At 32.8% G+C, this 24,442-nt stretch overlaps 3 protein-coding genes across 3 annotated transcripts; 2 read left to right on the top strand and 1 right to left on the bottom strand.

Moving 5' to 3' along the window:
* Positions 1-3,194: 3,194 nt before the first annotated feature.
* LOC106714894 (trypsin) lies at positions 3,195-5,935 on the bottom strand. Its single transcript, XM_045684376.1, has 6 exons — positions 5,921-5,935; positions 5,313-5,486; positions 4,478-4,631; positions 3,912-4,179; positions 3,556-3,738; positions 3,195-3,356 (listed from the first exon to the last, which is right to left on the bottom strand). Exons 2-6 carry the CDS (start codon positions 5,437-5,439, stop codon positions 3,195-3,197), a joined length of 894 nt encoding a protein of 297 aa, XP_045540332.1. The 5' UTR covers positions 5,440-5,486; positions 5,921-5,935.
* A 918-nt stretch (positions 5,936-6,853) lies between these two features.
* On the top strand, positions 6,854-13,060 carry LOC106707510 (glycosylphosphatidylinositol anchor attachment 1 protein). The gene is made up of 11 exons (XM_045684464.1): positions 6,854-7,249; positions 7,568-7,687; positions 7,880-8,039; positions 8,309-8,596; positions 9,225-9,339; positions 9,905-9,992; positions 10,611-10,854; positions 11,234-11,623; positions 12,006-12,285; positions 12,608-12,788; positions 12,875-13,060. The coding sequence occupies exons 1-11, from the start codon at positions 7,001-7,003 to the stop codon at positions 12,971-12,973; spliced, it is 2,214 nt and encodes a 737-aa protein (XP_045540420.1). The 5' UTR covers positions 6,854-7,000; the 3' UTR covers positions 12,974-13,060.
* A 1,054-nt stretch (positions 13,061-14,114) lies between these two features.
* On the top strand, positions 14,115-24,255 carry LOC106714874 (zinc finger and SCAN domain-containing protein 2-like). Its single transcript, XM_045684514.1, has 12 exons — positions 14,115-14,325; positions 14,529-14,660; positions 15,051-15,725; positions 16,469-16,596; positions 17,254-17,328; positions 18,109-18,238; positions 19,337-19,455; positions 19,774-19,870; positions 20,301-20,423; positions 21,659-21,769; positions 22,382-22,497; positions 24,138-24,255. Exons 1-12 carry the CDS (start codon positions 14,218-14,220, stop codon positions 24,205-24,207), a joined length of 1,884 nt encoding a protein of 627 aa, XP_045540470.1. The 5' UTR covers positions 14,115-14,217; the 3' UTR covers positions 24,208-24,255.
* Positions 24,256-24,442: the final 187 nt, after the last annotated feature.

Here is a 24,442-nt window from a genome sequence, read left to right as displayed (position 1 = left end):
TTAAATTCGAACCTGGATAAGGGAGAGTCAAAGAGCGTAGGATTTTTGTTTCGTTTATAGAGGTTTAATTTCTAATCCAGGATCGACTGTATATGAAAAAATAATTAGTAAATAACACCCTACATAAGAAAATCGGTGTGGAGTTGATAAAAATAGAAAAGTTAAACGACAAGGCTTATGCCACGCTTTTATTTATTAATGATATCACAAGATGCTTATTTACTTAATAGTCTGCGTTTCTTATCAGAACAGTTGTCTCCAAGCAATCCGTTTCTATTTTTTCAAGTGTTTATTACATATATCAATTTACATAAGTTCAACGTATTTATTTAAATAAACATTAGCTTATGCAATATTAGATTTAGTTGTGTATATATAATAAAGAAAGAAATTGTTTGTAATGGGCAAACTATGTTAATAGGCGTCTCAAATATGTTAAATCTTAAAATAATAGCAACCTTAAATCTAACTTAAGCTTTAAAGATTTCCATTTTGGTATACTATTGAACATCTCTTTTAAATGGACTTCCAAAAAAAGCTTCTCAATTTACTCTTTATTATATAACTAGCTTTTACCCGCGACTCCGTCCGCGCGGAACGCTCTATTTGCGTCATTTTATTTAAAAAAAAAATTAGCAATAGTTTACTTTTTGCGTATTTATAAACTAAGTATATTTCCAGTTATCTATATAAATATATATAAAAGAAAGTCGTGTTAGTTACACTATTTATAACTCAAGATCGGTCGAAATGATTTAGCTGAAAATTTATGGGGGGTAGCTTAGAACTAGGAGACGTACATAGGAACTTTTTTATCTTAAGTGCATTTTTTTTATTCCGCGCGGACGGAGTCTCGGGTAAAGCTAGTTACCTAATAAATGTAAACTCACGTTTTATTTGCTTACCAAAATTGTCCAAGCTGGTGTAAACATATAAAAAAGCTTAAACTGTCAATCTGTGTGTTTGTTTAGAATTTACTTCGTCTTGTAATTTTACGTTTAAATAAACATACTGTAATCTTACTAATATTATAGATGCGAATGTTTGGATGGATGGATGGATGGATGGTTGTTTATTTGAAGGTATCTCGAGAACGGCTGCATGGAGCTCAATGAAATTTAGCAAAGAGGTAGAACATAACCTGAAAGAACACATAGGCTATTAATTATTTTTTTTTCTATTCGACGCGGACGGAGTCGCGGGCGACTGCTAGTTAAATAATAATAACACAATATTTCAATATATGTTCTAAAATAACAGATCCAATTAACTCAAGTTATATGTTTTTTTTATTTTAAATTAAAATAATTCTATCCAAAATTAGGTATTTATTTACTAAAGAATCGCATTAACTTCTTATTGTTATTTAGAGATGTTTGTATTATTCGAATAGAAGAGCTGAGAGCAGTAACTTTTCTATATAACGCAATCAGAAAGAGAATGCGAGTGTCCTGTCGAAACACATTTAAAAAAGTTCTATGTTTCTCTATTTCTTGTAAAGAAGACGACAGTTTCATTAGTTCAAGTGTTTCGCCAGAGGAACCACGCATAATAATGATTTGTCTTGATCCATAAACTCAACATCCTATATTCAACAAATAAATACCAAGTATGAAAACGACTAATTTAAAGCAATTTTATCACACACCTACATTTGATTTCTCTAAACGAATGACAGGCGAATCTAAACTAATCAGTTTGAAACAATTCGTAGTTATTAAAATTGTCACGGATTTTTTTTTTTATTTAAAATTTTAGAAGTGTGTAATTTCGTTTTAAAATGTTTAGCACTAGGAACCAAGTTAACGCACTGCTGCACTCGCTACTCGCAGTCGTTAATTGATTCCTAAGGGGATCTTAGGAATTAATTAACTTCCTAAAGGGACCTAAGAGGACCTTTAAAGTAGACTTAACATACTAAATCACACATTAAGTTACTACGAAGTGTTATAAATTTGGCTGAAAATTCCGCTAACGCCTGAGTAAACCTCATAGCAAATATTCCAACTAACGAATCTATAAATTTAATAATCTCTTGGCATATACAAATTGCATTATCCCATTTTGAGAGCATTGCCACCATACTCTGTTTCCAATATTTCATCAACAATTAATTTAAAAAGAGAAACAGAGTATGCTGGCATTGATCTCAAAATGAGATAATACAATTTGTAAATAAAAATCTTGAGAGGTGTCAAGGGACACCCGGATGGAACGAAGTTCCTTTCAATTAATTAGTGAAGGAACCAATGTTTATTCTTCTATTTCTTCACAAGAAGTACATTTAATTTCTATGAATTTTCGTTATATATTGTCACGTCGTTGCCATGGTGAAGTAGCGCTCATTCGTCGTTAACATACTTACTATAGCAAAAAGTGTCGTGACAACTTTTCGTAAGAATTTTTTCCGTCTCGCCCCCTTTCACAACGCGCGATAAGGAACTTCGTTCCAATTTAAAAACAGATAGATTACGAAATATGACAAATCATAAAATCATCACCATCAATTTATCTTGCTTTTTTTATTATACATCTTACATATTTTATCACTTTTTGATTCCTCAATAGACCGACAAGGATATCTAATTCAGCGTTATAAGTCAAATGTCGAAAAAGTGTGTACTCTAGCTGTCATGTGTTATTTTATTTTATGCTCCTGTTACATATTTTCTGTACATAATTTTATAACAATCTTCATAAGCCGTAAACAATCTGTGCTAAAAATTGTTTTTATTATCAATATTCTTTAGTACTATTATTGTATTTTATTATCTGTGGTAAAGGTAACTATTTTTAGATACTTATTATAATTAGATATAGATTATAACTAGATATTTTACATTGGTACGTACATTTAACTAGGTATGTTATTATATTATTCGGTCGGTTCTAAGTACTTTATGATCACAGTATTTCATCAAGTAAAGTCAATTAAATTTTCGATTTAATAATTATTCGAATTATTTGACAATTGACAGCCTTTTATGCTTGGTTTACATTATGCCAGTACAGTAGGACAGTACCACTTGCCTGGCATGGACTTTTTTAGCTCACTATTACCAGATAGTCTTTAAATTAGGCCAGTTATGCGCCAGCGCAGATTTTTAGTGTTACAGTCCTAAACTGGATTAATGTAAACCAGGCATTAATCAAATTGTATTCAATAGAATGTTATCGAAGTTTTTACTACACTATCAAAGGGTGGTCAACTGGGAGTCGAGCCAAGCCCTCACGACTGGTGAAGAGACCCGTGTGAAGATGGTAGGGCTCGGGTTGCCGAGGCAGTTGTCTGATGTCCAACCAGATGTGATGCCCCATAATCCATCGTCAGCTGTCACTGGCGCACCTGCGTCAGGCTACGAGGAAAATGTAAAACAATGTTTAAGTACCAGTTTCCACTGTCAAAACACACAACCAAAAACATTTTGATATCACTATTATTCACTTTAAAAATGAGAAAAAAACATGATTAAAGTCAGGGATATGATAAAAACAACACGTCTTTGGTTGTTTCAGTCGTGAAAATAATTACATACATTTAAAACCAGTTCTCACCAGGCACAAACTATGATGTGACATGATAGGATCCAGACATAGACTAGACTCATCCAGTGTCTGGTTCAGCGTGGACATGAGACTCTGGCACCAGCTCCAAGGTATCATTTTCTGCGTCGACACCCGCATGCTGTTGGGTTGGACACGCTCTTGCGCTGATGAAGGAAGCACCTGCCCTCTGACCTACGATATCATTGGAATGCTTGTAGTTTACTAAACTCATGATTATTATTATTTTTAAAACATGTACTAGGCAATTATAAACAAGGGTAAATCATCGTTTAGCCAGTATTTTTATTATAGCTATTTGCGTTGAATAAAATATCCTTAATCTAAAATTAAAATTTTGTACTTACGATTAACCTCGGCCAATAGGTTGCCAGGAACTTTGCGCTTAGAACTTTCCCTTTGATTCTAGTCAAAGGAATCGGTTTTAATGTATCACTATATTCAGCGGGAACAGCTAAACGGAGTAACGCGACGTCGTACGTTGGATTCTTGTATGAATAAGCTGGATGGATCTCTACTCCTTTGATAGGTAACAAAACACCTCCTTTCTTGCAATTCACTGTACCCAGCCGCACCCTGAAGAACTTTATTGATTCTCTCACACTGTAAAGAACACTGAAAACGTAAGGACCATAACTTTTTTTAGAAATTATCTGTAACTAATGACGACTAAACAGGCAGATAGAGTGCACAAAAACATATTGTTCTCCCTTTTTTTTAATAGAATGAAAGAGATAACTATATTTTTACCAGGGAAATACACGGGACTGGAATAAAACGTGAAATTTGGCACAGTTAAAGATGTGGAGAAGCAGTGTATAATTTTTTTTTATTTAAAATTAAAAATAAAAAAATCTTAAGAATTGTGGTCCAATTTCGACGGCTAGTAATTTAATAATGTTAGATAACTCACTTATAAAATTCTCCTGCGACAGTGAGTACCCATTTCTTCTCGATTAGGGCCCCGGTTGCGTAATGGCTTCCCTTTCTTTGTACGGATACTGAGAAAGGATACCTTTGCGACCCATTTCTTACTTTGTATGACTTTTCACCCTTTTTGGTCTTGTCTGTTAACAAAGTAATTCATTGAGTATCCTACTTATAAACTATTGAGGCGTATGTCAAATGGTTTGTGATATTTTCTATTAAAATTATTTAGTGGGATACAAATATTTCTCAAATACACGTTGTTAAGAATTGATTTGAAGAAGGCCTTAACCTTACAATGATATGATTGTTACGTTACAATTGTAAAAAACCTTGGAATTTCTTTAAGAATTGCCTTCTATGTTTTACATTCATAAGTTTGAATGGCTTCTTCATTGTAACTCTTCAGTCTCCTGTGATGGACTAGAATTTGTAACTATATTTATTCTACGCTTAATTCCTGAACGACTAAATTTTAATCGTTAACTTGATCGACCGATCGATTTTATGGTTAACTTTGGTAGCATGTTCTGAGAATGCTAGAGAAAATTTTTGCCCTAAATAATAAAAAAAAACTGGTTTTAATTAAACTAATAAGCTAAATTATTTTAAGGATCGGTCGAAGATTTTGAGAAGAGAGCAAAGTGGAAAAAACTAATAAATTAAACATCTCACAATCATATGGGTACCAGCGAGACAAAGAGATAAATAGTTAGAGCGAGACTACTGACGATCTTTTTACTTTGACAACTTATGACGGGTTCAGCTATTCTAAAACTAAATTCTAAATTCTAAAATTAAAAGTAAAATTAAAAAAATACCTTTTCCAATCCTGTTTCTAGTTCCGTTAACACTATTCACTTGTGTACTGATATTTTTTTTCGAAAACCCTTTCGTACCTTCAGGGAAAACTTCTGTGCTGTCAGATTCTAAAGACGAACTTTCCATACTATCGAAATGGTCATCGCGCTTGTGATATTTACCGTACACTATAACTATACTAAATAAAAACAAACTAATTAAAACAAATGTATGCCCCATGTTTGAGACGTTATTAATGAAAATTATTAAAACATATGTATATGTTAACGACACCAAACTAAATGACAATGATGTGAACAAAATATCTATAAGCCAGATGTTAAATACACTGAATGCTGATATAAACTAAAATAAATTAAAAAGGTGTATTTCAATGGCAGCTCTATCAGCAATCAGAAAAGAAAAAGCTAATGAACAATGGATACGGTTGATGCATTATATCGGTATGTTTTGAATGGATAAAAGAAATAGAGTTGTATTTTTTTCTTTTTATGAATCATATATATGCATTCATCCTTCAGATATTTATTTTTATATTGTGATTTTATACATTTATTTTTATTACTCTTACTTGTAATGGTTAGAGAGTACCTATCAGATAACGTACATTAATCCATTTTCCGACCTATAAGTTTGCTTTCTTTGTTATTTTTATATATCGACGCTGGAAAGCGTAAACGCTGTAACCACGAAAGTATGAACTTTACAGGAGAGCCAAAAAATCATAACTCGTGAGCTGATACGCCTACAAGCATGCGGTATTTAGCAATGTTGTGTAGTTTGTGCTAACCTATAATAAAATATTATCGTTTGATAATGGTTGAAATTATTAACGTGTGAAAAACATATTCGCGATTTCAAGGGTTACAGCGTTTATGCTTTCCAGCGTCGATATGTATTACTTTTATTAAATCATAATTTAATGAAAATGGATGTACGTCTTTTTGAGTCCACTGCGATCGGACAAAACAGACGGAAGTGTGAAAGAAATTTTTCTTTTTAAAATATGAATAATCAATTAATTAGAGACACGTAAATACACGTTTTAAATTCTAATCTGGATGTAACCAGAATGTAAAGATATTGTAATTGTTCTCAAAAATAAACTGAAGTAACTATCATTGCGTAATATATCAGTCGGGTAATAAACGCCTTATTTTAGGAATGGTTATGGAAATGTATGTTTTATATCCTTTACTTATAAATAAAAAATTATGTAAGTCTGGTGAATTTTTACCCAGAAATTGTTGAAATTAAAACATTCTTAAAGAACATGTTGTGATTACAGTTTTTTTAACACAACTTGCACTTCGTTTGGAAACTTACTTAGCAATAACTAACTTGAATTCGAAGTAACTTACAATTTAGTTTAGTATAAGTTATAAAACCAAATTCTTAAAAAATGATTTTTTAAAATTATATATGCATGATTGAATAAAACTAGCCAAACCATTACTTACTTTACTTTACTACAGTTTCGATTTCCTGTTCGACGTCGATTTCGAAATGTCAAGTGTCAACTCAACTGTCACTTGCTTGATGAACGTTATATTTTTGTTTCTGTAGTAATGTTTATCAATTGATAATTTGCGAGATTTATATGCATTTAAAGAAATTCTATTGATCGTCAATTATGCTTTAAAATTTACATAATTACTAATATATTTGTGACGCTATCTTAGATAACATGGGTTTATTATCAGACCCGGAGTACGGGTCAGCAAAATGGGTTAAGATTCTTCGAAAAATACAAGGGCCGCTATGTCTTCTGTTTTATATTGGAGCAATTGGATGGTTTCTGATGCTTGGAAACAGGGATTTTAACAACGAAACGTACTTCTCAGAGAATGCTTTACTCCCGGGTTTAGTTGCCAAGGAGTTTAATGCTGAATCCAGTGCGAACAGATTCTACAGTGAACTTTTGCAAGAAATTGAGGTTTGTACTAAATTATTGACTTTAAGCTGTGGAGATGAATTATGAACCACCGTTACTAGTGTGATTAAGCAATTCCATTATATTTATTGGCAGAACTTTGAACAGCAGAAGGCAGAAGTTGACATTGTACTGATTTTTTTCTCTTGTCTAAAATAAACCGACTTGTTAAGACTACCGTAAATTTCATCTGCCATAACATCCTTAACATTCCACCCATACATAAAAGTTTTCTCAGCTTTGTGTGCCATAGTTCAAGCTGCCTTCATTTTTTGATGGCAGTTATTGGAAATTCTACAACTTCTTTCTCATATATTCCAGGGAAAGTATGAAGAAACAGGTGAAATGCCCATATCCTGGTTAGTGGGTAAGATGTCCCAGTTGCATTTGGAAGTCTACACTCACAACTTCACTCTCAATTATCCAATGGGACAGGGTCAGGTATAAGATTATATTTATTATTACAACATTATTTAAGACTTAAAAAGTGATAATGTAATATTAATAATTATTCATAAAGTTAATTTTTAAAATATTAGACACCTCAAAAAAATGCAAAATTTTGGGTTACAACTATTTACATAGGAAACATCGAAATCCGAAAATGACTATAATGCAACATTTTCTTTTCAGGTGTACAAAGGTACAAATGTCTATGGTATACTTAGAGCTGCAAGAACACCATCTCTGGAAGCATTGGTGGTATCAGCTCCATTCCGATACATGTCCACACATCAGAAGGGAACTGCGGCAGGCATTGCTTTGATGTTAGCATTTGCACAATTTGCCAGACGTGAGTATTAAACCTTCTACTATATATCTCACTCTAAATCAACATCTAATTTATGTAAGAGGAATGTCTAATTATATAAATGGCAGCCATTTTGGTATTATTAATTTTTTCAATTATTTAAAAAAATATTGAATAAAGTTATTTTTAATCTTAAGGACAGTAAATTAAAAACATGTTTAGTGTTTTAGAACAAGTGTTTTATGCAAAAAAAATTGGATTGTACGAATTTCAGAGTAAAATTTAATTGAAAAAATTGGAAATTGTTTCAGCTCAGAAATATTGGGCCAAAGACATAATCTTCCTCATCACTGAATATGAACAACTAGGAATGCAGGCATGGCTCGAAGCATATCACGGACTTGATAATAAGCCCGGAAACTTTTATACTAGTTTAGGAAGTTTCTGGAAATCTGATCTACCGATGCTAGATCTAGCTAAGTTTACTTCACACATTGATTGGGGTGAGGATGCTCAAAGTCTAAATCCAGGCAAATTGCAAGGTAGATCTGGATCTATACAGGCAGCTATAAATTTGGAATTTGATTCACCAAAAATAAGTAAGTTTAGTTATTAGTATTTTGTAAAGAAATTGTTCAGTTTTTTTTATAGTAATTATTTAATTATTATTATTAGTAAATAATAAAAATTAAAAATGTACTAGCACACTTAGAAAATTTTTCGCAAATTTTGGTTGTAGCGTAAAAACACTAATAGCTGTTTAAGTAACCTTTAACCGACTCTAAGTGTGGCAAGTGTGGTAGATCCCGCAACAACAATATTTGTTGGGTGCACGAATGGGTCGGTTCGACCGGTGCAATACCACGACCACACAGAAGACAGGCGTCAAGTGGAAGCAATTCCGCGTCCGATGAGTGTGGTGCCGGAGGCCTAATTTTAGTCCTCTTTCCCTTCACACCCTTTTCCTATCAGGAAAGGATGGGAAGAGGAAATAGATTTGGCGGAGGAGGGGACGCATTGGAAGAGGAAATAAATATCTTCTTTCTGTGTGTCCCCTTCTCCGTTGATTCAAGGTCGCCTCGCTATTTCGGAGAATTCAGGTGACCATTTGCTTGTTTGCCACCTTTTGATATTAAAAAAAGAATCAGATATGAAAGCCAGACATTAATAATGTTCTATTTTCTTTTTAATTATTTGGTGTTAAATAAAAATGGTATTTATTCACAGAGTACATAGAGGTGAAAATTGAAGGATTAAATGGACAACTGCCCAATCTCGATCTTGTAAACTTAGTTCATAAACTTTGCGTGAAGTCTGGAATACATCACTCTTACAAAAATAGGTAACAAAAATACTTCCCATTGTCATAAACAGCTTAAAAACATAATGCCGTCGCTCTCATTGTGTGTAAAAGACAGAGACAATAATATTCCTTAAATTTTTTTTAATTCAAAGAGAATCAATGTGATAACAGTATGTTTTACAGTTGAGGACATTTATTTCCTATCCTCAGTGGTATATCATTTGATGCTCACAACGCAGGACAATTTTTTTTCACAACGACAGCTTATATAGACGAATTCAATGGAAATGAGAAATTATAGAAAAACTTTTACTTTTATAAGGCTTTAATTACTGACTTATTAAATGTAGACAATTTTCTATCACCAATTTAAACATTAAATATTCTAAAATAAATGACATTGTCAGCCAATAAATGACATTGTCAGCCAATGTTAATTGTGAATATTATTTCTCATTTCTGATGAATTTGAATATTTTTTTATGGTGACAGTTAACTGGATGATATTCAATTGTAAGTTAAAAAAGTTAAATTCCCTGACTTTGGAAGTATTTCAGCAGTAAAAGTTCAAAGTTTAAATTTGTTAAATGTTTGGTGTTACCAGTTATTCATGGATACGACGTAACAAGATGGATGAATGGGTGAATGGTATTTGGACTATGCTGGGTATGGTCAACACACAATTCCCTGGGGTAAGGTTAACAAAAACTATGTTTTAATATACTTAAATGTAAAAAAAAATTAAGAAATAATAAGGGAATACATTGTATTGAGAGCAAAGAGCGTTGGTGGCTCAGGAGTTAAGTACTTGACTTGCAATCGAAATCGAATTTCTATTTATATATGTACATTTATACGACGTTCTTACGGTGAAGGAAAACATTGTGATGCTGCACATATCTGAGAAGAAATTTAATGATATGTGTGAAAACAACCCGCACCTTTGGTTGACTATGACCAAGTCACCCCTTAGTTAGGGGAGGCTCCGAGCCCCACAGTGGGGACATATAGTTGGTGATGACATTGTTTTGAAAATTAAATTAAAACACACCATCTACTTGCTATTTTAATTGCTATTTACTTTTTCCAGTTAATTTTCTGTTTCATGTAAATAATCCTTACTTTTATATATAAAATGCAATTTTAAATATTCTATTACTACGATAATTAACCAGAAATACTTTTCACTATCGCAATACGTAAAGGTAGAACCAGAAACAATCAACTGTGTTAAAAATACATGATGAAAAAACTTAGAGTTTACACAAAAGAACATCTTTGAACAACTACATTTTTTTTAATAATTTTAGGTACCAAATGGTAATCATGGATTATTCCATCGTTTTGGAATCGAAGCTGTGACCTTAGAAGGTAGAGATGCTAACGATCCAGCTGGTATACCTCCCAAAGTGAACTCCTTACCTACCGCTAGCTTTTACAAGCTGGGCACAGCTTTGGAAAGTATTCTACGATCACTGAATAATTTGCTGGAAAGATTCCATCAAAGTTATTTCTTTTACCTTCTCGCTTCTACGAATAGATTTGTTTCTATCGGTGAGTCTGAATTAAATCGATTAGTTTAGGAAATCATATAAATATTCTCTTTCTGTGTGTCTCCTCCTCCTCCGTGTAAAGTAGGGAATGCATCTACAACTGTAGATGCCTATAGGCAGCGGTCGCTTGCTATTTTGGCCAAATCAAGTGGCCACTTTCTTGTTTGCCACTTTTTAATATTAAAAAAAAAAATGATTATTCAGAAATTCAGCCAGTTATGTACGTATGTACATATGCATATCGTTTAATTTATTTATATAATCTCATTAAATTTGCACTATGTACTGAAGATACTAACACTGGCAATATAGTTTTTTTTTATTTTTTTTTTTAATAATTTTTCACATGTAAATACTCAACCTTTTTAAAATCTTTGTAGGGCAATATATGCCGTCACTTTGCTTACTTTGTGCTGCGATGTTAATACGAGCATTATCATTATGGGTTAATATACAACAAGATGATGAAACAGATGCAGAAAGTGACAAGATAAAAGATAAAAATACAAAAGACACGCTAAAAGATACAAAAGATAATTCTGATGAAGAAAAAACGGAAGAATTTGGAAACGAAAATAAAGTATCTGAAGAAGTAAAAGACAGTGATGTGAAATTGGAAAATGATGATGAAAAAGACCATTTAGCACCAAAAGAGTTGGATGAAAGTGATGGTGATGGATTTAGCATGGTTAATATTGGAGCTAATTATCTATTGGTCCATTTATTGGGATATATGGTGATGAGTTCACCTGTCATCTTCAGTCAAATTGGTATGTCTGAAATAAAAAAAATTAAAGATAGTTTGAGTAAAAAAATATTAAGAAAGTTTTAGTATTGTTGAATTTTTTTACATTTTTCTTAAGCAATATTTCAATTAACATCCATTGTACATAATTTTTCTTTTGTAACTTTCAAAGTAATTTTCTTGACTGCCTGTCACTTTGAATAGTTTGCTATAATATACTAGCTGTCCCATGACTCCATCAGCGCAGATTAATAAAAACTTAATTAATAGTGTATCTTCCAGACTACTTCCTAAATTGATGCCAAATTTCATCAAAAGAGCAGTTTTGATGATACCTTCTAACAAACATCCATCCATACATAATCTAAACATTTGCATATATAAAAATAAAAAGATTCATTTTCCAGGTGCAAAATACTTCGAGTATCCATCAGAGTTTTCGGTGTACTGTGGTTTTATAGCAATATCTGTTGTGATAATCATAATGTCACCATTTCTACCTCGACTGTTCAGATCAAGTCCATTGACTCGAGAAGAAATGACATTAATGAATATATTAGTACTAATTGAACTATCCACCGCTTGTCTAGCTATTGGTATGCATAATTTCTCTCTAGGATTTGTGGTGGCAACTATTTATACACCATTGTCTCTGGTTGTGGGTGTCATTGACAATAATAGAACACGGTGAGTAACTTTGGTATATTTTATTGTTGAATGAGAGTAACTTTTGGTAACTTTGGTATATTTTGTTGTTGGTTCAAAGTAAACATGGTAAAGTGAGCGTCGGTGGCTCAGGGGTTGAGCATTTGACTTGTTATCTGGAAGTCCTGGGTTCGAATCCCGCTATGTACCAATGTGTTTGATTATCTATTTACATATGTACATAAATCGGCCCAATGGTAAACACCCGTTTTTGGTACTTACTAGTATTTGAAACAAGTATTTCCACAAACTCATCCATGAAATACTATGTATGGAAAGTAACTCAAATACATGTTATTTTCAGATCAGTAATTTTACAAATCAAACGAATTATGTGTCTTTTACTTCACCCGCTGTGCTTTTTGTCTCTGGCCATGATTAGTTACAGTCGTGTGTTGTTCCCCGAAGAGGGGTTAGGCTCTATGATTTCCCGAGGAAAGGACGCAGCAATGCAAGCTGTCATGTTCTCTATAGTTGACTCTATGGTTGGTATTTGTTTTTTAATTTAACAGAGAATGAATAAGCAAAAGAAAAAAGGTTGCTCTTTTAATAATAATTATTTTTTTTACAGATTTATGGCAATTGGTTGTATAATGTTGCCACATGTATACTATTTCCAACTTGGATCATCTTTTGGCAAATATTATGTAACAAAGTAGAAATAGTTTAATACAAAATTAGTATTACTGGATAACTTTAGTTAAGTTTTTGTAGTGTTCATGTTCTGTGGAAGATATGTTTAAATACAATTGTTAAAGCAAACTAACCAAACTCTTAACATTTTTTATATTTAATTTATTTGACAATTCTTTTTGGTAAAAAAAAAACTAAAAATTTATATATATGAAAAAATACAAGTTTTTTAGTCTGTGTAAGAAAAAGAGTGTTTTATTTTAGACATTTCATCAACCTACCATTCAGCACCATTCAATGAAAATTCCACAGCCTATTTTCCAATAACAATGTTATAAGTTTCAAAACAATTATTAAAACCAGAAGAGATTGAATGGGTTATGTTTTCTTTTATATCACAAGGTGGCTAACGAGCAAGCGGTCACCTGAATACGCGTTAATAGCGAAGCGATCGCTGCCCATAGACATTTTAACTATCGCAGACGCGTTGCCTACCCTTAATCGACAAAGGATGGAACGCACACAAGAAGATATATAACCTCTTCCGTCAAATACAGATCGGAAGGGATTCCCATCCATTCCTTATAAGAAAAGGGTGGGAAGGGAATGTGGAGTAAAAATTAGTTTATTTGTATTCCAAAGATAAATAAATGTGTTTTAATTATTACTTTTTGTTTGTTTTAATTTTATACAGTACTAACTGGCGCCCGCGCGGAATTAAAAAAATATGTGTTCTTCCAGACTATGTTCTGCATCTGTGCCAAATATCATCAAGATCCCTTAAGCTGTTCTGGAGATACCTTCAAACAAACACCTATTCATCCATCCATCTAAACATTCGCATTTATAATATTAGTAAAATAGAGCCTCCAAATACGGACACGCACAAGCTTGAATGAATATAGTCCCGAAGGCCCAATTCTAGTTCTCTTCCCCTTTCCATCCTTATATTATTGGTAAAGGTGCGAATAGAATTGAATATCGGAGTAGAAAAATCTACTAGAACATGGATAACTGAGGCTCAGAGATTTTAATCAACATTGCTTAATCAAATCGTAATATTTCATTTGAAGCATTCTAACTTCAAAATTCCATTTTTATTTTGTAAATTCTGCGTAACTCACGCCTTAACCGCCCATTGTGAAAATGACACTCACTGACATTGACATTACAGTAGCATCAATCATTCGCAATTGGCAATAAATATCAACTTTCGTGCTTTTTTTTTTAAACACGAAATTTATATTAATATCAGGATTAAAATCAAAAGTCCTACGAAACATGGCGGATCTTAAAGTTTGCCGAATCTGTCTTCGAATTGGGGGTAAAATGTACGAAGACGATCAATTTCAATTAAATATGTACTACGAAAATGTCATCGCACTTAAAGTAAGTAAAGTTGGATTTAATACTTTCATACTATTTATGTATCAAAAAGATTTCGTATTTAACTAAATGATTTCGTATTTAACGCATAAAATGCTGATTGAAAAATGAATGGTAAGATTATTCAGAAAATTCAGCTTTTTTGGTAACTTTTCTGTTAATTAGTGAATGTTTTGTCTACTTTTTAATATTTAGTTTGTAAACAGATTATCAAGATGGACCATGTGCCTCTATATTTCTGCTACGAATGTGCTATGCTACTATACAAGTTTCACAAATTCAAGGAGAAATGCCATTACAGCCAGAGAAAACTTAAATCTTTACTTGTAAGACCACCTGTAAGTATGTGGAAATTTTAGATAAAATTGAACAGTAAGCCTCCATAATACATATATTACGACAACACTGCTATACCTATTATTCGTGTAGAGTGTAGAATTATGTTTGTATTCAAGTCACATCATTTAAAATCAATGATAAGGTTCTATGTCATAGGGATGGGTCATGTTAAGAAACTAGTTGAACCAAAGAGGAAAGATTTGATAGTTTTTTTTGTATTAATAGAACCCAAAACTACTGATCCAATCTTAAAAATTCTTTCTCTATTGGGAAGCTACACAACCCCTGGGTGACAGGCTATGATTATTACTAATTTTATTTTTATTTCCGCATGGACGAAATCGCGGGCAACTGCTATTGTTAAATATTTAATACAAATTATATTACAGATAACATATCAAGCTATAAATAGCATAAAAACAAATAACAAAGAAATGTATACAAATCTTTCTATAGCAACAGTTAATAAAAGAGTTAAAACTTACCTTTTTAATGAAACGCCAGATGAAATAATTAAAAAAAATAAAAGTGAAGACAAAAAAGGTGATGAAATATATAATAGTGATGATTGTGCATTGGATGATCATTTGAATGATGTTAATATAAAGAATGAAGATTCCCCAAGATCTGATGTCTCATCACCTATGCATTCATCAAGTGACTCCGACTTTTTTCCCAAACAAGATGTTACAGAAGTTTTCATTAAAGATGATGTATTAAAGACTGAAATATTTAAAGTCGAATGTCCTGAAACAGAGAAAAACAGTGACGAAACAGAAAATAGAGATAAAAAATTAGTTTCAAAAGATAGATGTCTTAGAAAAAGAAAGAAAGAAGTATTAAATACACAGAAGAATTACAAGTTTACAACGAGACAGAAAAGATATCTAGATTCAAATAAATGGAGAAAGATAAGTCTGAATGAAGAAGAAGCGATAAGAGACTTTGAGAAGAGAGCGATAGATCCGAAGTATGTACAGGCTACGTACCATTGTAAGGATTGTTACAAATTTTTCTCGAAAGAAGATATCATGTTGCGTCATTTCAAATTGAGACATAATCCGGTAAGAATTACTTTTTTATATTTACAGTCAAACTTGGATCAGCGAGAACTTCTGTAAGCGAGAAAATTGTCGCGGACTCTTGGTTTCTCGCTTATCCAGGTTCGACTGTGTAAGGAAAAGATGGGAAGGGGACATGCAGTGGAGGGAATATCATCTTAGTGTGCATCTCCCCTCTGCCTATTAAAGGTATGCACTGCAAATGCGGATGTCTATGGGCATTTCGTTTCGTTATTTTGGCGAATTAAGGTGACTGCTTGATTATTTTCTACCTTATACTATAGAAAAACTTGTTCTTTTTTAATTAAATAATAATAAATATAAACAACATGTGAATTCATTAATTTTGGACAGAGATGGCAAACCTTTACATACTGATGTGCTATTTTGCCCAAGAAATGTCTAATTAAGAAATGAGTTTGACTTTCTAGGATTGGTAGGTAGAACAAAATCTTTTTAGCTTTTTAGCTATAGAGTGGATGAAACTGACAAGTAGTTTAGAGTTATATATGTGGATCTATAGGAGTTGTAAATATTTTATTATATCGAAATAGTTTTTACGACATATATATTACATTTTTACAATTCGGGAGGGGGGGGGTTTTGCCTCCACTGGCGACGCCCATGTAGCGTGCCATTAATGTCAAGTGTGCCAATTGTTTGCCATCCCTGACAAAGGACTGTTTGTTAAATCGATTTTTAATAAGTTATTACACTAAATTAAAATATATTTTTTATGATAACAGTCCATAGGTCCATTTGAGTGCCGTTTCTGTCATTCCCGCTTCAGACTGGAGTGTCATTTGCGTAAACACATACGTACACATTATACCAAGTATCAATGTTTGGTCTGCAACCTCGTTGTGGCGATTGAGTGAGTATTACTTCTTCTTATTCTTCTTTTAATTAGTACTGGATTCCATCGTAATTTCGATGATTTTGCCAACGTCAAGGTTGAAGATAATTGACAATGAAAGATGTAAATATATAAGAAAAAAACTGCAATAGCTAATGGCAGTCCAGAAATACGAATTTCACTATGGTTTGACAAGTGACCAGTAGCTGATGATTTCAGTTGGGACACTGAAAAGGACAACACAAGTGTTAGTAAACTACCTACAGGTTAAAATATCAGATACTGAGTATTACTTTATATATTTTGAAAAAAAAAATACAGTATGACAAGGATCTTGTGACATTGATATTTATAAGGGGCGCTAGTGTGCTGTCATAATTTATACTAAAACTTGTGATAGCATCGCTTTGGTAGTGGGAAGGGAATTTAATTCTTAGACTGTATATTTTATTAATACAGTCGAACCTGGATAAGCGAGAGTCCAAGGACTGCGATATTTCTCTCTCTTATAAAGGTTTCTCTTTTACCAGAGTTTCTCGCTCAAGGTGGTCTTCCGTTAGGACCGGACAACTCTCGCTTATAGAGGTTTCTCTCTTATCCAGGTTGGACTGTATTTCCTGAAATTATTGTGTTAAATATCTGCTTTATTATATTTTATTAAATATTATTTTATAGAACGACAGCGTTAATGCATGAAGAGACACATGCGGGGATAACACGAGCTTGCAAATATTGTGGGGAACAGTTCAGGTAAATAACTAAAAAAATCTTAAAAGTTAATTATTATATTTTTAGTTATAAGTTATATTAATAATGATAACATGATTTTAATAGACGAAGACCTGGTGAAATACCACACTGAAGATATGCCTCAAGTAGAAGTAATTCTGTGTAGTCTTATGTATGTTCCGGAGGATTAATTTTAGTTCTGTTTCCTTTTCTATACTTTTCTTGTATTTGTATACCACTTTGGGGGGCGTTCATAAATTACGTGAGGTGTTTTTTTGAAATTTCAGACTCTCCCCCCTTGGTGAGATGTTAGATTTTATTCAACCCCCTCCCCCCATCCTCCAATCTCACGTGAGATTTTTCAAAATGTGGGTTTCTTACTAAACTCATTAGATTATTATTGTAAAAAGAAAAGAAAATTTGCTTCGTGTTTTTATTTATACATGTACAATCTGGATTAAATGGACTAAAATAGTATATATTTTTTTGCTTAATTCAGAAAAAAAATTACGTGATATTTGCCGAAACTCCCCTCCCTCTAACATAAGATTAGGTGAGATTTGACTCGACCCCCTCCCCCCTTAAACATCTCACGTAATTTATGAACGCCCCCTTTATAATATAGAATATATAAAATTAAATCTGATCTGCAAGTCTATTTTACAGACTTTTCCCACTCATGTAGGGTCGGCACATCATTTATTTTTTAAAGTTTAAATTTTTGGTTTAAGTTTTTACGTCCTATCTGTCAACCCTACTTGGGAGGAATATATTAAATTTAATATAATATATGTTTTACAGACATATGTCTACTTATTATACACATTTGCGTACACATCGTAGTAGACATGTGTGTGCTCTTTGTGGAGCTTCCTTTGTCAGTGCTGCTGGACTTCATCAACACAAACGTGTCACACATGTTGGCAGAGAGGTGAGACAGACACATGTGCATGCGCATATATCATACTATAGTCTGGTCGCGGAGCACGAAGAATTTCGTACAATGACCTCTTTACCTACTGACAGAGGTTACAAACATTTTTGTATTTAGTGCGGTTTACATGAATTATTTGAAGGAGAAAGAAAATTTACCAACTTATAAAATATAGTTATTATTAGTATGTTAATTATTAATTTAGATTTAATAATAAAAGTAATAAAAATCTAGACAAGTATCTAATAATAAAAAATCAAAAATCAGAATCCGATTCCTCTGTTTCGGAGTAACTGTTTTCCGAAGACGTCTCGCCTGTCACATTTATTACAAAAGTACAAGTACAGTTTCGTCAACATTATCATCTAGTCTAGCTAATTTCGATTCCTCTTATTAAAAATTAAACTTATAGTCTCCAATAAAAGGTTTACAATCCCTGAGGACGGCGGCCTTTGTTTCTGTGCGAGCGAGACTCATTGTATTTACGCGGGAGTGACAGAGACAGGTAATGCGAGTTCCATGTACGAAATTCTTCGTGCTCCGCGACTGGACTATAGTAACTAACATATCATCTGCTCGGTATGAAAAAAAAACTTAGTATGTAGCTTATGTTTTCTTCTAGACTATATTCTACATCTGTGTCAAATTTTATTAAGATTCATTGAACCCTAATGGATGTATGTTCAAACAAAAATTTTTATGTCCAACTTTTGCATTTTTAATATTAATATCAGATTAAGGAAGCAACGCCATCTGTTGTTGAGTAGAATAAATTGGGATAATTGAAAAATCACTGTAAATTCATATTGTTGCTGAAATCACTGTATTTTTTATTCATCTTAATAATACTTATTAGTACTAGTTTTAAATTTAAACGCATCTATATATATATATATATATATAAAAGAAAGTCGTGTTAGTTACACTATTTATAACTGATTTAGCTGAAAATTGATGGGGAGGTAGCTTAGAACTAGGAGACGGACATAGGAACTTTTTTATCTTGTGTGCATTTTTTTATTCCGCGCGGACGAAGTCGCGGGTAAAAGCTAGTATAAATGTAAACGTTATTTAGTCGCGTATAAAATATTTCAGGAGTGTACAGAGAGTGCTGAAAGTGAAAATACGTTTTGTGAGCGATGTCAGATCAAATTTGAGTCTAGCGACGCGTACGCAGAACATCTGCAGTCATCAGCTCTACACGCAGATGTCGAGTGAGTTACAATATCGAATATAGATGGCGTTTTTGTATATTTTTTCTAGATTTACTGTATCAAAGCCTAAAATTACAGCTAAAATTACAGTTAAACAGCTAATTTCAAATTATTAAATTGTATTTATTTTCAATAAATTCTTATATTTTTTAGTACATTGAAAAATACAGTCAAACCTCGAAAAGCGAGAACCTTCTATAAGGGAAAAAATATCGCAATCAACCAACTCTCGCTTATCCAGGTTCGATTGTATGATAAAAATATTAAAAAAAAAAACATCAGTTATAGTTTTAAATGAATTATGTTTGATTTATTCAGCAAAGAGGATGATGAAGAAGTACCAGCTCCTAAACGACGTTCCAAACGGTTAAGGTTCACTTTCACTAGACGAAGAAAACCAATGGATTGCTATCAAGTAAATTCATTATATCATATCTTTTTTTAAAAAAAAATATTATTTTATAAAGTGGCAAACGAGCAAGTTAACACCTGAATTCGCCGAAATAGCGAAGTTGCACATGAATATCTGCAATTGCAGATGCATCGCCTATTTTAAATCAACACACTAGGGACGTACAGAAAGATTTTCCCTTCCTATGCGTGCTTTGTCAAATCTACTGCCCCAACACATCCTTTCCTTATAAGAAAAGGAAGAAAAAGGGAAGGGAAAGAAGAATAAAATGAGGCTTCCAATACACACTCATTAGACCATACGTGGAATTACTTCCACTTGAGGTATGTCTGTGTAGTCGTGGTATTGCAAAAGTCTAGAACCAATTGATGCAACAGATATTCTTGCTGACGTCTACTTCTGTTATTTGTAACCTGTTACTTATATATTCCAGTGTGGTAAACATTTTTCAACACAAATGGAGTGTATGAACCATCATCAGAAGGAACATCCTGGCACCTCATTCTGTCCCCCCAGTGAGAGGCATATTTGTGAAATATGTGGAGCTTCGTTAGCTGTGAGTATTGATTAGGCTAATTTTAGTCCTCTTTCCCTTCCCAACCCTTTTCTTATAAGGAAAAGATAGGAAGGGGAGGTGGATTTTATGGAGGAGATGTATAGGAAGGTTAAATATTCTCTTTTTGTGCGTCTCCTTCGTCGATTGATGGTAGGCAATGCATCTGCAATTGCGAATGTCTATGGACAGCGGTCGCTTCACCATTTCGGTGAATTCATGTGGCCGCTTGTTCGTTTGCTAAATTGTAAAATAAAAAAAAAATACTCAGAGATGTCGATTAATATAACGAGACTATTATTATGCGTTTTTATATGTCGTTATGTTTCTTCTGTCTTATCGCTTTTGTATGCTTTTTCTATATGACTCTATTATTTATATTTTATATATCAAAAGTTGGCAAATTAGCAAACAGTCACCTGAATTCGCCGAAATAGCGAGACGATCGTTACCCATAGGCATCAATAAATGCAGATGTCTACCCTTAATCGACGAAGGAGGAGACGCACAAAAAGAGAACATTTTAACCTTCCTATGCGTCCCCTCTTCCGCCAAATCCACTTCCCCTTCCCATCCTTTCCTAATAAGAAAAGAATGTGAACTCATCAGACTGTACTTGGAATTACTTCTACTTGACGCCTGTCTTCTGTGTGGTCGTGGTATTTCACTGAGCGAGGCCAATTCGTGCACTCAACAAATATTGTTGTTGCGAAATCTATCACTGTTAAAGTAAAGTAGTTAAGTCGTTGTGGCTGCGTAAAAATGTTTGCCCAACGTGAAATTGAAGATCGTAGTCGTCAAGGTCGCATGCTTTTTATATTGAAGTATTAAATCTATAAATAGAAATAGCCAAAGTATTAGAGCTGTTGACCACAATTTCATCAGCGCAGTATTCCTGCTTGCATCAGCTACCTTCCATGTAAATTTTGATCTAGCTGTTAATAATTAATTGGAACGAAGTTCCTTATCGCGCGTTGTGAAAGGGGGCTAGACTGAAAAAATTCTTACGAAAAGTTGTCACGACACTTTTTGCTATATCACCATGGCAACGACGTGACAATATATAACGAAAATTCATAGAAATAAAATGTACTTCTTGTGAAGACTTAAGTTTTTTATGCATAGAATAAACATTGGTTCCTTCACTAATTAATAGAAAGGAACTTCGTTCCATCCGAGTGTCCCTTGACACCTCTCAAGTTTTTTAAATAATAAATTTGTATTATGTGTAATTTCAGCCGGGCAGTATAGCGATGCATCAGAATTTACACACGCGGGAGAAGATCTACAACTGCGAGACTTGTGGCCGACAGTTCTATTCAACTGCTGGTCTTAAGCGACATCGTGTGGTAAGTTTATAAAACATTTGATTTCGCTATTCCTCGCTAGATGGCGCTTATATATAATATTAATGTTTTGCAAAGAAATTGAGATTGTTATAGAAATCAAATTAAAAATTTGAATCAATTTTTAATCTGTGTTGCTCAATTTTAAAGATTTTTTTTTAAAGATCTTAATTAAAAAATACATTTGTAATATATTAAAATTATAAAACATTCACATAAACCTTACATATTTCTGTACAAACTTTCATTCCCTACTTCTTATTATTTTGCAACTTTGCCGGTAAAACTTAAACAAATTTTGAATGTCATATTTATTTATATCAAAAATATCGCCTCCGTCCGCGCGGAATTAAAAAAAAAAACGTAATAAGCCTATATGTTCATCCAGACTATGATCTATATCTATGCCAAATTTCATCAAGATCAATTGAGATGCATAAGAAGTTAAAATATTCTCTTTTTGTGCGTCTCCTCCTTCGATTGAGGGTAGGCAATGCATCTGCAATTATGAATGTCTATGGGCAGCGGTCGCTTCGCCATTTCGGCGAATTCATGTGGCTGCTCGCTCGTTTGCCACCTTGTAATAAAAAAAAACTGTATTTTGTTTTGTTTCAGACTCACACAGGAGAGAAACCTTACGAATGTCCGCTCTGTGAGAAACGTTTTACACAAAATAATAGTATGAAGCTACATTATAGAACAATTCATTTGAAGCAACCATATCCTAAACGGTTAGTATATTTTATTTTAATACATTCACTGTTATAGTTAATTAAAGTGAACCTTTGGTGGCATTGAATAATTTTATACAAGTACAAGCTATGTTTTTGTTAAAATAAAATGCTTAATAACTAATACAGTCGAACCTGGATAAGTGAGAAATTCGGTTCTGAGAGAACAAGGGTTTCTCTCAGAACCGAATTTCTCACTAAAGTGGAGAAAAATATCAACTTCCTTTGACTCAATTATTCAAATTCGATTGTATAAGAAAATGATTCCTGTTAAATTGATTTCTATTTGAATTTAAAAAAGACAATACTTTCAAAAAAATACATTTTTACTTGATTAAAATTTTTAAGGTATTTAAAAATAAATTGAAATGAAAAGTGGAAATAAAAAGTAGTTTCACAAATAAATACTAGATGGCGTTAGTAGTATATTAAATCGCGATATCAAGTGACAATGTGTCGCGATAGTCGCGCCGTCGCCCGCCTTATTTCACGTGGTCACTTAACATCAGGTGAACTGTTTAGTTTATCTATAAAAAATAGTTTTTGTAATTACTACTCGCACCTCAACAGTCGAGTAGTTTAAAAATAATAATAGTAATTTAAGGGTTGTGACGTAATTTACCGTTGAAGGTTTTGGCGTCAACGAAATGAAACAGCTAAATTGTTATTTTCAACTAGTTTAATACATACATTCGAATGAATAAGATTCGAAGATTAATGTAGAAAAAAGACGACCAGTATTAAAAGAAAAACGATTTATGGTTAAAACTTTAAAGGGTTGACTAAAGGTTGATTCAATTAGTTAAATCGACCTTATATAAGAAATATTAATTTGCTTTTTCAAACTACTTTATACAGTACTAGCTGTCGCCCGCGACTCCGTCCGCGCGCAGTTAAAAAATGGGGGGGGGGGGGGTATGAAAAATAGATGTTGTCCGATTCTCAGACCTACTGAATATGCTCACAAAATTTCATGAGAATCGGTCAAGCAGTTTCGGAGGAGTACGGGAACGAAAACTGTGACACGAGAATTTTATATATTAGATATTTCATTACGAATGCGGAAAGCCTGTCATTGCAAAGAATTCCGACAAATGTCTACTGTTGACAGTTGGAACAAGTTGCAATGACGGTTCCGCGCGTCTACTGAACAATTATTTTTTATACAGTTGCGAAAAAATAAAGCAATTTAATAGAATAATAAAAACACAATAAACTCAACTAATTATTTTTTTGGAAAATGGTACCAACGAAATCGCGAATATGTTTTTCACACGTTAATAATTTTATTATAGGTTAGCACAAACTACACAACATTGCTAAATACCGCATGCTTGTAGGCGTATCAGCTCACGGGTTATGATTTTTTGGCTCTCCTGTAAAGTTCATACTTTCGGGGTTACAGCGTTTACGCTTTCCAGCGTCGATATTATCTCTAAAACTATAAACTATATAATTTTCTCATTGTACTTGAAAAACTTAGAAATTTTGTAAAAAAACCCAAGGTAAAGAACAAACTGATCTTGATTCCTATTTAACATCACGCAAATTTTTTGGTTGGTATTTTATTTACTTTAATGGTTTTTTTATATACTTTAATATAATTATAATTCGAATATCATTCCTGTTGTTTATTACAGGATAAGATCGAAGAAGAAAGATGGCGGATTAAAATCTGTACCGATGGAAAGTGAAGAGGAAATGTACTAGAATTAACTACATTCACTAAAAGAACGAATGACTGAATGATTATTTTTTAATATAAGATTTCGATTACAGTAATAAAGAAACATTAGTTACGTTTCACTTAATTAAAAAAACTTAATATTAAAGTTTTATATGTAAAATAAAATTTTCTATCAATTTCTTTGAATTTTTTTTATAGTAGGTAATTCCTTATTCTTTTTTTTACTTGGTACTTTTTATCTTCGCATCGCACATTATT

The sequence above is a fragment of the Papilio machaon genome, chromosome 26 (genome assembly GCF_912999745.1).
Source record: "Papilio machaon chromosome 26, ilPapMach1.1, whole genome shotgun sequence".
Taxonomy (NCBI): domain Eukaryota; kingdom Metazoa; phylum Arthropoda; class Insecta; order Lepidoptera; family Papilionidae; genus Papilio; species Papilio machaon.
The sequence above is the reverse complement of the archived record's forward strand: the minus strand, read 5'-3'. Positions and strand labels throughout refer to the sequence as shown.